The 14,570-nt window shown below is 61.3% G+C and overlaps 1 protein-coding gene across 3 annotated transcripts; it reads right to left on the bottom strand.

Annotated features, from left to right (window-relative positions):
- Positions 1 to 244: 244 nt before the first annotated feature.
- On the bottom strand, positions 245 to 9,631 carry IRX4 (iroquois homeobox 4). 3 transcript variants are annotated; one of them, XM_070519887.1, is made up of 6 exons: positions 9,273 to 9,631; positions 4,971 to 5,116; positions 4,212 to 4,463; positions 3,304 to 3,416; positions 2,121 to 2,449; positions 245 to 1,655 (listed from the first exon to the last, which is right to left on the bottom strand). In XM_070519887.1, the coding sequence occupies exons 2-6, from the start codon at positions 5,013 to 5,015 to the stop codon at positions 835 to 837; spliced, it is 1,560 nt and encodes a 519-aa protein (XP_070375988.1). In that variant the 5' UTR covers positions 5,016 to 5,116; positions 9,273 to 9,631; the 3' UTR covers positions 245 to 834. The 3 variants fall into 3 exon arrangements, with proteins under 3 accessions (XP_070375988.1, XP_014703981.1, XP_070375987.1); XM_014848495.3 differs by lacking the exon at positions 9,273 to 9,631 and adding an exon at positions 9,074 to 9,251; XM_070519886.1 differs by lacking the exon at positions 9,273 to 9,631 and having other exon boundaries at positions 4,212 to 5,098.
- Between the last annotated feature and the right edge of the window lie 4,939 nt (positions 9,632 to 14,570).

The raw sequence follows: 14,570 nt of genomic DNA, 5'->3' as shown, positions 1-14,570 counted from the left end.
AATTCTGGAATCTGGTAACGGGGAGAGTTAAAAAATTTTGGGTATCCACTTCTATTATGGACTTCAACAGAATGCTGGCAGTTTACTGTGACTGTTCTTTTAAAAATGCCTTTGCTTAACCTCTGGCGCTCCACCAACAGCTTCCTTGAGGACCTGGGTCAAGGACTCCTCCCCACCCTTCCCATGGGGATCTGCACCTTTTCTTCTGCCCATTCTCAAACCCCTACATTGGAAACGTGTTCACTTTGCAATGCAAACACCACCACTCGGTTTTATTGGTTTTGTTATATTAGCCTCTGAAGCAGGCAGTTATTGGTGTGAACATACATTAAAAAAACATAATCTGATCGAGTTAGGAGTGTGCAATAGTGTAAACTTGGTGAAGTGCTGTTGGTGAGGATTATGTGCGGAGGATGAAGTCAGAAGGTCAGCAGGCTGAGGGGTTTCCATAACACAGAGGCATGCCCAAACCCAAAAGGAGACTGCAAGACAGAGCCTCAGGGCTGAAATGTCTGCTCCATGTAAACTTGTGGACGGTAAACTTTATGCTCAGGGTGGCTCCCTTCTGCTCCGAGAGCAGTTTCATCCCCCAGGTCCGTGTTTGGGGGAGTGGCTCATGTCCAGGTGGGTGGGCCACCTGACACGTCAGTCAAGCTGCTGCTCCCTGGCTCCCCCAGAGCGAGTTCAGATGCTCCCTCCAGGGTGGTTGGTGGCCTGAGCTCTCCTGTGCTCTTGCCTTGCTTTGGAAACCTGGTAGAAAGAGTCTGCGACCTAGGAGCCTGCAGCCTGAGCGCCAGCTCCCTCTTCGGCTCAGGCGCCCTGGCCAGTGGCCAGTTAGGCGCAGAAGGGCTTCCCGCTGGCCTTGGGCAGGGCCAGCAGCTCCTTGGCAGCGCTGGAGGCAGGGGCATCTTGGGGTGCGGTGGGAGGGAAGGCCCGCGCCAGGGGCGTGGTCAGCATGTTGGCGCTCGCCCCCAGTGTGCGTCCCAGCGGCCCTGGGTCCAGGAGGGCGCCCTTGGCGGTGGCCCAGGCCTGGTTCAAAGTGCTGTGCCTGAGGATGGGGTCATGAAAGACCCCGTCCACCCAGTTTCTGAGACTGGTTACTGGGGAGTCCTGGTGCCTGTCCAGGGCACCAGCGGGGACCGGGGCCGCAGGCGAGGACGAAGCAGGCGCCGACGAGGCGGCAGCAGGAGCGATAGGGCCTTGGCGCTTGAGCATGCACGACGGAAACTCAGTCTGGCTCAGGGCAGTGGCGGCGGCTGTCGCCGTGTGCGCCAGGGACCAGATTCGGGGCTTGGCCTCGAGCCCCACCGTGGCCCCAGCGGGCGCAAAGCCCAGCTTGGCCTCGCAGACCTGCGGGCCGTCGCCCACGCCCGGCTGCTGCTCTGGGCCGGCTGCTGCGCTCCGGAGGCAGCTCCGGGCCCTCTCCAGGTCCTGGTCCAGGGAGGCCCCACTACCGGCAGCCAGGGGCATCCGGAGGCTGCCTGGGGCCTCCTTTCCCGGGGCGCTGGGGCCGTCGGGTGCGGCGACTCGGTCCAGGCTGCCATCCAGGGGCTGGAAGGGCGGTTTCAGCTCGCAGTCCCGGGGCTCCGCCTCCAGGGCATCGAAGTCCTCCAAATCGCTGAGCTCTAGATCCTTCTCCTCTTTGCCGATGGGCTCTGCCCAGGAAAGAAACAGTGGCCAGTGGAGAGAGAGGACAGCGCGTTAATCAGAACCTTACCTCCTTCCTAACTCTAAGCCCACGGTTATGGGGCCAACTCTGGAGCTAGGAAGAGCACCAGGCCTTTCTTCCCATGTTCCATCTCCTCCGGAGGCTCCCAGTCCCCAAACTAGCAACACAGGAGCCTGGGTGATTTCAGCCTCAACTCAGTGGGGGTGGGGGTGGGGTGTCTAACGTTTGAAACGTGATTCTGGATTTCTGTAAGCATGCTTCGGGCTCACCACCACAGGCCACAAAGCGCATGGCCTCCAGGGGGCCAGTTCATTCATTTGCCGCCTGGGCCCCTGAGGATCTGCTTTTATGATCCCGGTTCAAGGCCTCTAGAGGTCCTAGAAGCCGCAGAGAAGGCACCGGGACGCCCCGGCCTAGCGCCCCAGCCCCAGCATCGCCAGCTGCCACCCACCTTCGTTCTTGGCGCTCTTGCGGGGCTCCTCCCGGGCGTCCTCGTCGGCCCCCTCCTCCTCCTCGCCCTCAGCGTAGGGCCGCTTCTCGTCCACGCACTTGTTCCTAGGCGGCCATGTCATCTTGTTCTCCTTCTTGAGGCGCCGGCGCGCGTTGGCGAACCAGGTGGAGACCTGCGTGAGGGTCATCTTGGTGATGATGGCCAGCATGATCTTCTCGCCCTTGGTGGGGTAGGGGTTCTTGCGGTGCTCCTGCAGCCAGGCCTTGAGCGTGCTGGTGGTCTCGCGCGTGGCGTTCTTCCTCCGCGTGCCGCTGTCCATGGTCCCGTACCTGGAGACAGGCTGGGCAATGGGCGCCGGCCGCGGCCCCCGCACCGCGGACAGCGAGGGCGAGGCCCAGGGGGGGCTTCCGTTCCCGTCGTGGGGGGTGGATTTATGGTGCTAAGAGCTGAGTCGGACTCAGGCCTCGACCTGGCACGGCTGCCTGCGGGCACCGCCTTCTGTGGTCCGAGGCCAAAGATGTGCGCATATTTGATTAAACTTACGCAGAGCCCGGGCTCCTTCAGTAGCCAGAGCCTGGTCTCTGTCACTCTACACAGATAGAGATTTCCTCGGAGTTCCTTTATCGGGCCTCTCTCCTATCCTTTTGATCTGGAAACCAGGGCAATATATCACAGAGACGCGAACTCGATTATGGAACGCCCGTGGGCAGAAACGGTCCTTAGCGCCCATGGGGAGAAAAAGCGCAGGGGGCCTCCGTGGACTTTCTGCGGTTAAATGTATGACTGGCGCCCCGCGGGAAATGGGGCATGCTGTCTGTGAGTGAGCAAGGACTCCCTTCTCTGGTTCTCACCGTAGGGACGGTGGGCTGGGTGGGCCCCCACACACAACACGGGCTGCGCGTCTTCCGGTGGGGGCAGGCATCTGAAGCCTGGGCAGCGAGACGCGACTCCCCTTAACACCACAGCTCAGCGCAGCGAGGGCTTTGGGAGTCCGGAGAGCGTGGGGGCCCGGGTTAACCCCGGTGGCCACCTGCTCGCTGAGAGGCAGGGCTGGGACTAAGGTCAGCTCAGCCTGGCCTCAGGAATGCCCCTCCCCTTGCCGCCCAACCATGCTGAGGGGGCGAGGGGCTGGCGGTAGTGGTCCGTGTGGGGGCGGGCAGGGAGGAGGGGTCCGGGCCCTCACCTGTCATATGGGTACTGGCCCAGAGCCGGCTCGTACGGGTAGTAGGCGGCGGCGGCGGCGGGCGTGAGGCCCGCATGCGCAGATCCCGTCCCGTCCTTGGAGTCGAAGCTGTTCTGTAGGTGCCCAGGAGCCTGAGGTCGCAGCTTCCGAATGCGACCCACCTCGCGTCCCTTCCCTAGGCCCTCTGGCTTCGGGCAGCCTCACACCCCGCACCCGTCCCCAGACTCTCCTTAGGGCTCAGGGAGCAAAGGAGCCCCAGGACGTGGAGTGAGGACGAAGGGAGTGCTGGGCGGGGGCGGTGCAGGGTGAGTAGGGAACAGGGGAGAGGAAGATGAGAGGGAGGAAGGGGGAGAGAAGAGGGTCGGGGACTGGGGGACAGCAGAAGAGGAGGGTGAGCAAGGGGAGGGAAAAGAGGACGGGGGAGGAGGGAGAGGAGAAAAGGGGAGGAGCTGAGACAGGAAGGGGGAAGGAGAGGGGGTAGCGAGGGAGGGAGAGAGCGAGGGGAGGGGGAAGTGGGGGGCTGGGAGGAGAGGAAGAGGGGGCCAGAGGAGCGAGGTGGGCAGGAGAGCTGGGGGGGGGGCAGTAGGAAGGGAGAAGGGAAGCACACGCTCCGACCCCTCCAACAGAACCAGACGTCTGGCCAGAACTTAAGGGAGATGCGGACGAACAATAAATATAGACAGCGGCCAGCCCGCTGGGGCGGGCCTGGTGGCGTTAAGAGGGACCAGGCTTAGAGGCACCCGCAACCTTGAAGGAAGCTTCTCCCATCCCCACAATCCAGGCTCCAGGGGACAAGCACCCCTGCCTTCGGAGTGAGGGAAAAGGAGTTTGGCAAACCGAGGGGTAGGCGCATGATGCGGCGGGCGGCCGACGGGGAAGCTTTGACAGACCCCCCCCCCTCCCCTTACCAGCGAGTAGAAGGCGGACGCCTCGGATCCGTAGGTCACGTAGTTGCCATAGCCCTGAGAGCCTCCGTAGGGGCCCCCATAGACGCCAAGCGCCGCGGCCGAGTTGAGCTCGTGGCGCGCGGTGGCCAGCAGCCGGCTCTCGTAGACCGGGCAGTAGACGGGCGCCTGGGCGGAGGCGGCCGGCCCGGAGTCGGCCAGAGTCCGGCCACCCGATTCGCAACACGTGCTCAGGGAGTTAGTGGTCATCAGGAACTGAGGGAGAGAAGGGCCAGGAGGAAGGGCGGGGCACCCGCGCGCCAGGCTGGGGCCCTGGGCCTCCATCCGCCCCTCGCGCCGCCCAGGAGGGCGTGCCACATGTCCTCGGGACCGCGCGTTCCTTCCCGTGGGGAGCCTGCGCGCTCCTGGCCTCCTCCAGCCACGTGGGGCCCAGCCTGTTCTGGTGCGGGAGTGTTCACACTCTCCCCGGGGTTGGGGCGGGGGGTTCCAAGGCTGCGCACGCCCTCTTGTGCCCCGTCTCTCTCCGATCCCCAGGCCCCCTAGGGCTCAGCCTCAGAGCCCAGTGTGGGGGCCAAATAAAGCGAGAAATGGGGGCCTTGCCCATCGGGGTTCCCTCAGCGCCCCTGCCCCCACCCCCCGGGCTGGGCGCCAGGGACGCCTGGCACAGGCCCTGCTCGCTGGGAAGCGACGCCTGGGCACTGGACAGCCCGCCCGCCGGCGTGTCCGGCCGCGTTCTCTGCGACGCTCGCGGGTCCCCCTTACCTGGGGCGCAGAGGAGTACGGGTATCCAAACTGCGGGTAGGACATGGCGGGCGCGGCCCGGGGCCGGCGGGCGGGGCCGGGGAGGGTCCTGCGCGAGGGGGCCGGCGTGGCACGGCCACTGCTCCGGGGCCGCCGGCTCCTAGGCGCTGGGAGAGCGAAGCAGAAGACCCGGTTAATTCATCCACACACTCCGCAAACTTTTCTAACCGGGTAGGACAGCGGGCCGCGGCGGCCGCAGCGGTCCTTTGAGCCTCACAATCCGGAGCCTCGAGGGGGCTCTGGAACCGACCGGCCTCGCAGCGGAGACACAAATACATATTTTGCAAAAAAGGAAAAAAAAAAAAACGAGTTGCGCGAACCCGTCAAGTCAGTTCTGCGCGGCTTTAAGCGCCGGAGGCTCTGACGTCACCCCCACCGCGCAGTCCGGCCTGTCCGCAGACGTGCGGGTCACTCGGCCGCGGCCCGGGCCGGGCAGGGCGGAGACAGGCCGGCCGCGCGGGGCGGAGGGGCCAACAGGCTCCAACAAATGAATTTCACCCGAGCAGTCAATATCGCCCCGACGAACCGTGTTCCTCCTTAGTCACCGAGGACGGGAGGCACTTTTAATTAGAAATTAATTAATGAGCAGCTGCTCCTTCCCACCCCACTGTAATCATTAGTCTCAATTACAAATGAGACATATGAAGGGACACACGACTGAGTCTTCACTGAAGATGTAATCAACAGTTAAAATTAGCCGCGCGGGCGCAGGCGGCCCGGCCTCCGCGCTCCGCGCTCCGCTCCAGGTGGAAGGAGGGCGGCTCCGCAGGCCGGGCGCGCGGCGGCGGGAGGCAGCGAGGCCCGACTAATGTTTAACCGGGAGTCAGACACGCCTCCCACCAGTTCGAACCCCACACCGGGACGCAGTTCCAGCGCCAGATGCGGCTCCAAGAGTGTCTGCATCTGGAGGTGAAAATGCCCTCAGGTGTGTGAGTCGTGGGGCCTTCCCCGGAGCCCGCCATCCCAAGGTTCCGTGGCGCAAGTGCTACGGGGCTTTGCCACTCGGCCGCTTGTCCCAGGGCGACGCCCTCCACCCCCGCACCTCCCTCCCATTGTCCTATAAGTTCCTGCCGGGCACATGTCCCCCCTCCCTCCCCCTGCCCCTCGCGGCTAAATCGGGGACTGCCAGACATCCCGCGCACTCGGAAGAGCTGGTTTCCCGACTCAGCTCCGGGGGCCCTCCCGCTAAGCTCGCTCCTCCCGGCGATCTTTGGGGCTAGGAACGGGGGAGGGGGCGCCAGGCCCACGCGTCCTTCCCTGCCTGTTTTGCACAGCTCCTGGCCCGGGACGCGCGCCTCGGTCTGGGGAGGAGAGCGAGTGCCCAGCCCAGGACTTCCCCAGCCAGTCCTGGCCCTGGAACCTCGCCCGGTCCAAAGCGGAGGCCAGAGCGCAGGCGGCAAGGGGGCGCCCCGGCCACCCCGAGCTCGCTCCCCGCCTCTTGCGCCGCCGCCCTCCAGGGGCCGGACTCTCCTCTGCCGCAGTCGCCCCGCTTGGCCTCCCGCGGTCGGCGGGGAGGGGAGCCGTGCACGGCGGCGCTGTGCAGACTTGCTGGGAAAGATTCCTAGGTTCAGACCTGTGAATCGCCGCAGGGTCACCCTCTAATTAATGATGACGGTTCTCGCCCTCTCCCCAGCTGCAAACCTGCCTCCCAGAAACCAAATCTGCCCCTCTGACAGCTCGGTTGAAGGTGATTGATGAGTATCTGGAGACCACAGTACGCATCATATAATATCTACTGCGTAATTGCTTTAATTTACAGATGAAAATACGAGTTCTCTGATGGCGCTGGACCGAAGCCGGCCACGTCCGAGCTGCTTGCAAAGGAAAATCATGGGAAATAATGAAAAGCCACTCCATGCAAATTATTCAGACAGTTTAGCGTCTGTAGCCCGGAGAGATATATAAAGAACACCAGTCAAATGACATTAATAATTGTTTTTGAATTCTGTATTGATTTCGTGGAGGCCGTGTTTATTTCTTCCTCACCTGAATTGCTAATATCACCTTCCTGTAAATAATAAGAAACTAGCCACCGGGGCTTCTCGGGCAGAAATGAATCTGTCTCTCTCCCTCTTCCTCCTCTGCTCCTCCCCTCCCCCTTTCTCCCTCCTCCCAGCTCCTTCCAGCTTTCCGGCTTCTGCCGAGGCTTTTCTGAACACCACCTACTTTCCATTATTTACTGTTTACAAACAACTCGCTCCCGGTAATGAGGCCTGGGCAAGGGAGGGGCACAAGCCGGGGTGGCTGAGGGCCTAGGGAGCAGGAATCGTGTTGGAAGGATGGCCTTCAGCATCCTTTCCTCAGCCCATTCCCGTGGCCCCGGCCTTGGCCATTGTCAGCGTTCTGGAGGCGGCGTAGGAAGCCACCGACCAGGTCCCATAGGCCAGTGCTCAGGGCTCCGGCTCGCAGCGCGCGGCACACCCAGGCCTGCGCGCCGCGTTTCCTTCCCCGGAGACTCGGGCACAGCTCGCAGAGAGCAGCGTCTGAACACGCGACCATTCATCTTCTGAGCAGACGTGCTTTCAGAGCCGGGGCGGGCACAGCCGGTCAGTAGAGGCCTCTGGGGGAGGGGTTTCAGGGGCTTAGAGCATCACTGCAAAGTTCTCCTGTGTTTCTTTCCAGCCTGCGTGCGTAAACAGACGCTCCTAGTCCCCACTGGCCCGGCCCTGTTCTCGCGGGCGACCCTCTCCCCCGGATCCTGAAATCCAGCTCACCGACTCCGCTTTCCCTGGCCGCTGCTCACTGGTCCTCCGCTTCCTGCCCGCCCCAGGCCCAGGGGGACTGCGCGGGCCTCGCTTGGCCACCCTGTTTGGGGAAGCTGGGGCCAGCCGAGGAGCCTCGCGCTTTTTGGCTGCTCACTCGGACCCCGCCTGGCGCACAACCACAAGACATTCCGCTGACAACCTGAGCCTTGGCCGAGGCCCGCTGCCCGAACCGGGGTACTTTCTGGGCCATTTTATCCCACAGATAATACCAGAATAACTATCCAAATGCCCTTTCCTAAAAGGCCAATCGAGCAAAGGCACCCGGGTTTCCCTTAGAGAGCGGACAGGAGCGTCAGCCTCTCAGGTATCATCAGCTAAGTGCGCCTGCACAGACGTGGCGTGCTGAGCCCACGGCCCTCGAGGGACCCCCTGTTCTAGTACACCCGTGAGCAGGACTCGCCGGAAACCACGCGGTTCCCCATGGACAGGGCAGCTCCTTGGCTTCGGTGAGGTGCCCCCACTGGCCTGCTGAGTTTAAAAGGAGCCAAGGGCGAAGAGGCCTGAGGAAGCTTAGTGCCAGACATTAGAGGCCCGTGAGGGCGCCTTTTGCCCAGGGACCATCGGAACCGTGGGGGGCCTCTGGAGCGAGAGGCCGCTCCTCGACCTTTCCCTGCTCTCTGAGTGGCTTCGCCCTCGCTACCAGCAGAGCCCAGGCACTCCCGGCCAGTTCCCAGAGTCGTCCCCGGGGGCCACCGCCGTCTGGCGCACCGAGAGCCGCCAGAGGGATCTCTCCAGCCCAGCGAAGTTGACCCCAGGCAGAGGGCGGAGGCGGGAGCGCGCAGCACCAGGCAGGGGCCTTCTTTTCGGAGGCATAGGGCAGAGCCTCTGGGGTGTCTGTGCCTGTCCACTGCTCGTGGACACCCGGTCGGGGTGTAGGGCTAAGAGGCGTTCTACAAGTCGGAGGCGCTGCGCTAGCGAACCCCGAGGGTGGCAGGTCACTCCTTCGCAGCCCGTCCTCCGGGGTCCCCTGCGAAGCCAGTAGAGCGAGCTGCAGGCGCACGCCTTGAATCCTTCTCCCCGAAACGCCCTCCATTCTGGCTGGCTCCCTCCGGATCTCCCGCCGCGACCCCAACAATCGCTCGCAGGGCGCCGCCCGAACCCGGAAGGCGCGCGGTCGAGGACTCTGGACTGAGGCCTTGTTGCCCGGCGCTAGCCCCCGCGCCACCCCCGCATCCCGTTTTCCCCAACTTGCAGCAAACGCGGCGGCCTCCCGAGACCCCACCGGCAGGCAGCAAACTTTGTGCCCTCCAGCGCAGGAGCGATCCTCGCAAAGTTTGTGCGGCCGAGCCCACTCCCTACCTGCGCTGGGGACGCGCCCGCCCGCGCCGCTCGGGCGCCGGGGCCGCGGGGAGCAGCGCGCAGCCCGGGACGCACCGGGGAGTCGCCGCAGTCGCCGCCGCCCGCGCCCCTCGGCGGCCGCGCGGAGCCTCCGCCTCCCCGGAATGGGGGAGGGGTCTCGGAGCCCCGGGGCGGGGGCGGGCGCGGGGACCTCGCCTACCTGCTGTGGCGCCGGGCCACTACCGGCCGCCCGCGAGGGCTCTGCGCGGCCGCTCGGCGCGCGCGCTCCGGCGGGGAGCAGGCGACAACTAATGGAGACATTTCCAGGCGGAGCACCTGGCGAGCGGAGCGCGCCGGCGTCCCCAGGCGCCGCGGTCGTCAGCAGAGCCCGCACCGGCGTGACGTGGGCGAGCGAGCGCGCTGCTCCCACCCGGCCGCCCATTAACGCTTTCCCCCGCGGGCGCCGTGCTCTTGCCAACTTTGCCCTCCGCGCGGCTCGCGCGTCGGGTGCGTGGGGCGGAGGGGCTGGGACGAGGGGCGCCCCGGGATGGGGGCAGGGACGCCCGGGGCTGGTTGGGCGGGAACGCCGGCCGGGAGCCGACAGCCCAGCCATAACAGGACAGCAGGAAGGCGCGCCGCCTTGATTTGACCAAATGTTTGGCCTGCTGGGCCTCTCCAGGCAGCCTTGGACTCCTCAGGGACCCTCAGGGAGCCCTCCCTGCGGTCTGGCTGTACCGCTTGGGGCCACTTGGGCCGGAGGAGCTGCGCCTGGAGACAGCCTTGCTTTTCTTGGCCCCAGTTCCCCGAGTCCCCCGACCACCCCCTCGGCCATGGTATCCCACCCTGGAGCCCTGGAGATCGGTTGAGGGCGCTGCGGCTGGCAGACCGGCGGGCTACTCCTCAGAATAGACTGGACATCCTGGCCCCCAGGCCTTTCCTTTCTTCTCCCCTCCACCCCCCATTGCCCCTTCACATTAAGGGAGCCCAGCCTCTCCCCTGCTGCTGTCCACGCTGGTTCCCGCCCCTGCCCCCAGCTCTGCCGGCTGCAGGCCCTGGGCAGCCCCGAGAGCCTTGGTGTGGGCTGGAGGGCTTAGGCAGGTGCAGGCAGGTGTAGCAGGGTGACAAACTGCTCAGTTGCCGGGGAACCTGTGACCTGCCCCGGACTGGGCAGCCTGACACGGGAGCTTCTGGAGCTTCTGTGGACCCTCTGGAGCCCTGGCGGGCTGGGTCTCTGGCCTGGACATACACCTCTGCGTGACAGCCGGTGGTTTCTGCATCCTGAGGCCTGGAGGGAAGGTGATGTGTGTGTGGTCCTAGGTCCCAGGCTCCAGGAGCCTTACTCGGGGGGTCTGGCATCCCTGGCCGTGTGTAACCCCCACCCCATCATTTTCCCTTCAGAGAACCACGGGTTTGTTTCTTCTCATGATTCGTGGCGGCGCAATGGCATTTGAGGTGTGTTGACTTGGATAATGTCTGAAAAAGTTGTTTGCTGTTTTTCCCTTTTTTTCCTCAAAGCCGTCTGCAGACACTGGAGGGGCAGTGCATATCGCTTGCTTCAGCAACAGCACACCGGGACAGTCTGTCTCCAGGCCTCATCTGTCCCTCCATTTCCTCCATGGAGCAGAGCTTCCATCCGGAAAAAGAAGAGAGCCAGCAGCCCCAGGCTTGCCTCCCCTCGTGCTGAGTCCAGAGCTTCTGGTGTCTTCTCTGGGAAGGACACAGTGTTGGTCTCTGGGCCTGCTCTGGAAACACGAAGCCTCATCTGAGCTACAGACCTGTGGGCATCCGCCCAGACATGCCATGTGTCACTGTAGCCCACAGGCTGACTCCATGGGCTGACGGAAGGGGTCCTGGGAAGGGGTGCGTACTAGGTAGGGATGGGGAGGAAAGGGCCATGGCACCCTCCTCGGGGAGAGGGGTTGGCTTCCATCCTTGTCTTGAGGTTCAGCTCTCTTCTTTCCATCTCCTCCCTCATGCCCTGAGGGATGCTCTCTGCAGGACCCTGGGGCCAACAGGGACAAGCATGTCCATCCTGCCCTGCAGAGCTTACCTGGGACTTAGATTCTTTTCATAGCTGAAGATGAGCCAGGCAGGCTTGTGTTTACAATCTCGATCTGGAGATAAACTCCTTTCGAATTCACCAAGGCCTCTTCAACAACACAACAAACAAACATGGGGAAGCAGGAGGCGAAGCCCCACAACCCCTGGGGTTTCCCTAGCTGGCCCCCACCAGCACCCCCAGAAGCAACAGAACCAGCCCAGGAGGGGCAACGTGCAGTGGGCTCCCTGGCCCGTCCCTTCACCCGCCTCCCCCAGAGACCCTCCTCGGTGTCCCATTGCTTGAACGCGGCCAGGCCAGACCTTGCCTCGGACCCCTGACCAAGTGACCGGAAGCACCAGCAGACATCCTCCACCCCTCGGCCATTGACCTCCAGGGCAGGGAGTGGCCCCAGCCCTCTTGTCAGGTTGCCATGCCCTCCTGGGCTGGAACTCTGAGGACATGATGGAAATACCCCAGGTCTCGGCCCGGGGGCCTGGCGGGGAAAGTCCCCGCTTGGCGTCAGTGAATGATCAGTCTGGAAAGCGAGTCTGCAGCTTTGGCCACCCCTGAAGGACAGAAGTCCTCCCGGGGGCTGACCTGCGGATAGGCCCTGGCACGTGCGCTGCAGGGCAACAAGGCCAACGGCTGCCCCCACCAACCACCATGCCCCCAGCTCTGGTCAGTCCTTGCTCCCCATGGAGCATCTCTCAATCCCTCTTTTGTTTTCCCTGTTGGCAGAGACTTCGTGCAATCTGAAACAAAAGTCTCCGTGCCCCCAGGACTTGGCCGTGCAGCCGCATCCTCCCCCTTGCCTGAACGTTGCTGCAACACGCAGAGGCATCTGGTGGTGGAAAACACGGTGATGGAGCTGACTGGGCTGGCTCTGATGCTGCCCCGGTGCCTGCCATGGCCAAGGGGTCCTCAGCCTCATTCTCCCCCCCTCCTCAGGGACCCAGGAGGGGCTAGAGGCTCTTCTCCAGGCCAAGGAGGAGGCTGCAGCAACTGGTCCTGAGTGAGGACGGCCTCAGAAGGATTCCTGGACACTGGAGTCCCAAAGACGCTGTTGTCCTTGGAAGGGTCTGGCCTTTGGTACCAGCTCCTTGGGCCGACTTAGCAGCAGTGTTTGGGGGCCCACATCCTAGGGGTGGGGAGTGGGGAGCAACATCTTTCATCTTTGAAAAGTTTCCTGAAGCACTGGGATCCTGTTCCCGGCTGGATCTGGGGCCACAGGCTAACTCTCTCCCTTCCTCCCCCCTTCACAGTGTGATGCAAACGTGGAATTACTTAATGCAGAAAGTCCGAGCAGTTTCCTTCTCAGAGCAGAGCGGTGTCCTGGGTAGGCGCCTGTGGTCGCTGCGTGGAGTGAGCCCGTGGACTGAAGGGCAGGAAGCCTCACGGCTCTGCTGTTTCAGCTTCCTTTCCATCCTCCTGGGGTCGGAAGGAGGTTGAGGGAGCACCAGTTGAAAAGTTTGTTCTTTCTCTTCGCTTCAGGAATATGATGTCTCGTCTATCATGCCGGAATGCATCAGCAGATTTTAGGGATGTTTCTATTATTAAAAGTGAAAAGCTATTAATTTAAACAATGTCTGTGGTCTGTGTGTTTAAACCTGAAATGTTTACAGAGCAGTCTCCAATCATGAACGCCCTGGCTAGAAGACAGCCAAATGGGGTGACGTGATTTTTTAAATTGTAGAGAAAGGTAACAGGACGTATCATCGTCTGGAGTCTGAATATCATTTTGAATTCTTTGACATCGTATTAGAAGAGAAAATCTTTACTAGGGAGAAAAGAAATGTAAATTTGTGTCTTCAGTGCATGAGCTAGCATTCATGCAAGGGGCCTGGGAAAATAGTCAGCGTCAGTGAGCGAGGGGCCCTCAAAAGAAGGACCTCACTGGGCACCCCCTGTGGAATTTGCACAAAGAGAGAATATATTCCCCACAGTGGCTGCTTCTTGGTGGCTGCTTCCTGGCTGTTCTCATTTACACACTCTGTTCTTTAGCAGATGCTTGCAAAAATACTTTCACAAATAGAAGGTGGCAAGCTACTACACGGCATTTGCACAGGTCAATAAGTAAATAAGAGAGAAAGAGGTGGTGGGAGTGGAGCACATATGGGATGGACCCACTGTTTGGTGCTCGCTCTCAAGCTCAGCTGCTCTCCGAGTTTTGGCATTTTGACCTGTTCTCCACTCCTCCCTGTCAGGGTATCGGGAGATCTGTGTGAAACTCCACTCAGCGATTCCCCTGAAGGAGGATGGGCCGTCGGAACATTTCCCAACATTCGCCACATCATGCTCCATTGTCTGCAGTTGAGGTGTTGCCTTGCACGTGTGTTTAGTTGTCCTGTGAATAGCTGAGTGTCCCCTTCAAGGGGTGACTCCAGCGGTCATCCAGTGCAGTCCTAAAAGTGAGCATGTCCCTCGCTCCTCACGGGCATCTGGGGAGCATCACAAATCCCACGTGAGGCTCCAGGATAGAAGGGGGCGGCTCGCTCCCCCACTGACCGGTGTAATGCGCCCGCTTTTAATTATTGTGACAGTAAATCATGCAGGAATGTGCTCCCGGAGTTAGCTGATTTTTATATAAAAAAAGCCATTTCAGAGTATTTTTGAAATTCAATTAATTGAAGGCCCAGATAAAAGGAACACATTCTTAATGGCTATAAAATGCCCCCGAGGGAGGAAAGGGAGCGTGGAGGCTGACTTCAAAGTGGGACAGAAACACTTATGGTTTCACTTTAAAAGTATTCAGATCAATGACTCAGTTAAAATTACTTATCCATTTAGCAACCTTTCATTTTCTGTTTGAAAATGACAGAAAGCAACGCTCTCATTGCCGAGACACAAACCTCCTGGAAAGGAACTTTGGTCACGATGCTCAGAATGGCACCTGCTCTTTCATTAGGACTCGGCTCCGGCGTTTTCCCTTTTCTGAGAGGAGGCGTGTGGGTGTCCTGGGGCCACGGAGCATAGTAAGCAAACTGGGTGGCTGAACCACGGCAGTTCATTCTCTCTGAGTGAGAAAAGAAGTCCCCGACCAGGTGTCACAGGGCTTGTCCCTCTGAGGCTGACGGAGAGTCTCTCTCCAGCTTCTGGCGGTTGCTGGCCATCACTGGGCTCCCTGTAGACACATGGCCCCAATCTCTGTCTTCACGTTCACACGGTGGTCTCCCTGTGTGTGCAGCCCTGTGTCTAAGTCACCCCTTTTTATAAGGACACCAGCTGTATTGGATTAGGGCCACTGATTCCAGTATGACTTCATCTTAACTAATTACCTCCACAATGAGCCTATTTCCAAATAAGGTCACATTCTGAGGTACTGGGGGTTAGAGCTTCAAGATGTGAATTTTGGGGGGACAAAACTCATAACAGAAGGGTCCCTTGAAATATCACTTCCTGGCCTCAGTTTATTGCTTTAGGTTGACCTGCTCCCCACCCCTCCAGATCCCCCCACCCCCTGCGTCATCCCCACTGTCA

The sequence above is a fragment of the Equus asinus genome, chromosome 10, assembly GCF_041296235.1.
Source record: "Equus asinus isolate D_3611 breed Donkey chromosome 10, EquAss-T2T_v2, whole genome shotgun sequence".
NCBI classification, from domain to species: domain Eukaryota; kingdom Metazoa; phylum Chordata; class Mammalia; order Perissodactyla; family Equidae; genus Equus; species Equus asinus.
This window is presented reverse-complemented; position numbering and strand designations above follow the sequence as displayed.

Excerpts from the sequence above, each read along its gene's own strand:
- IRX4 (XM_070519886.1), bottom strand. The coding sequence starts at position 4,532 with ATGGAGGCCCAGGGCCCCAGCCTGGCGCGCGGGTGCCCCGCCCTTCCT. Across the intron at positions 3,417-4,211 it reads CGTCCGCCTTCTACTCGCTG|AACAGCTTCGACTCCAAGGA; the intron begins GTAAGGGGAGGG and ends GGGCACCTACAG. Across the intron at positions 1,656-2,120 it reads CAAGAGCGCCAAGAACGAAG|AGCCCATCGGCAAAGAGGAG; the intron begins GTGGGTGGCAGC and ends TTTCCTGGGCAG.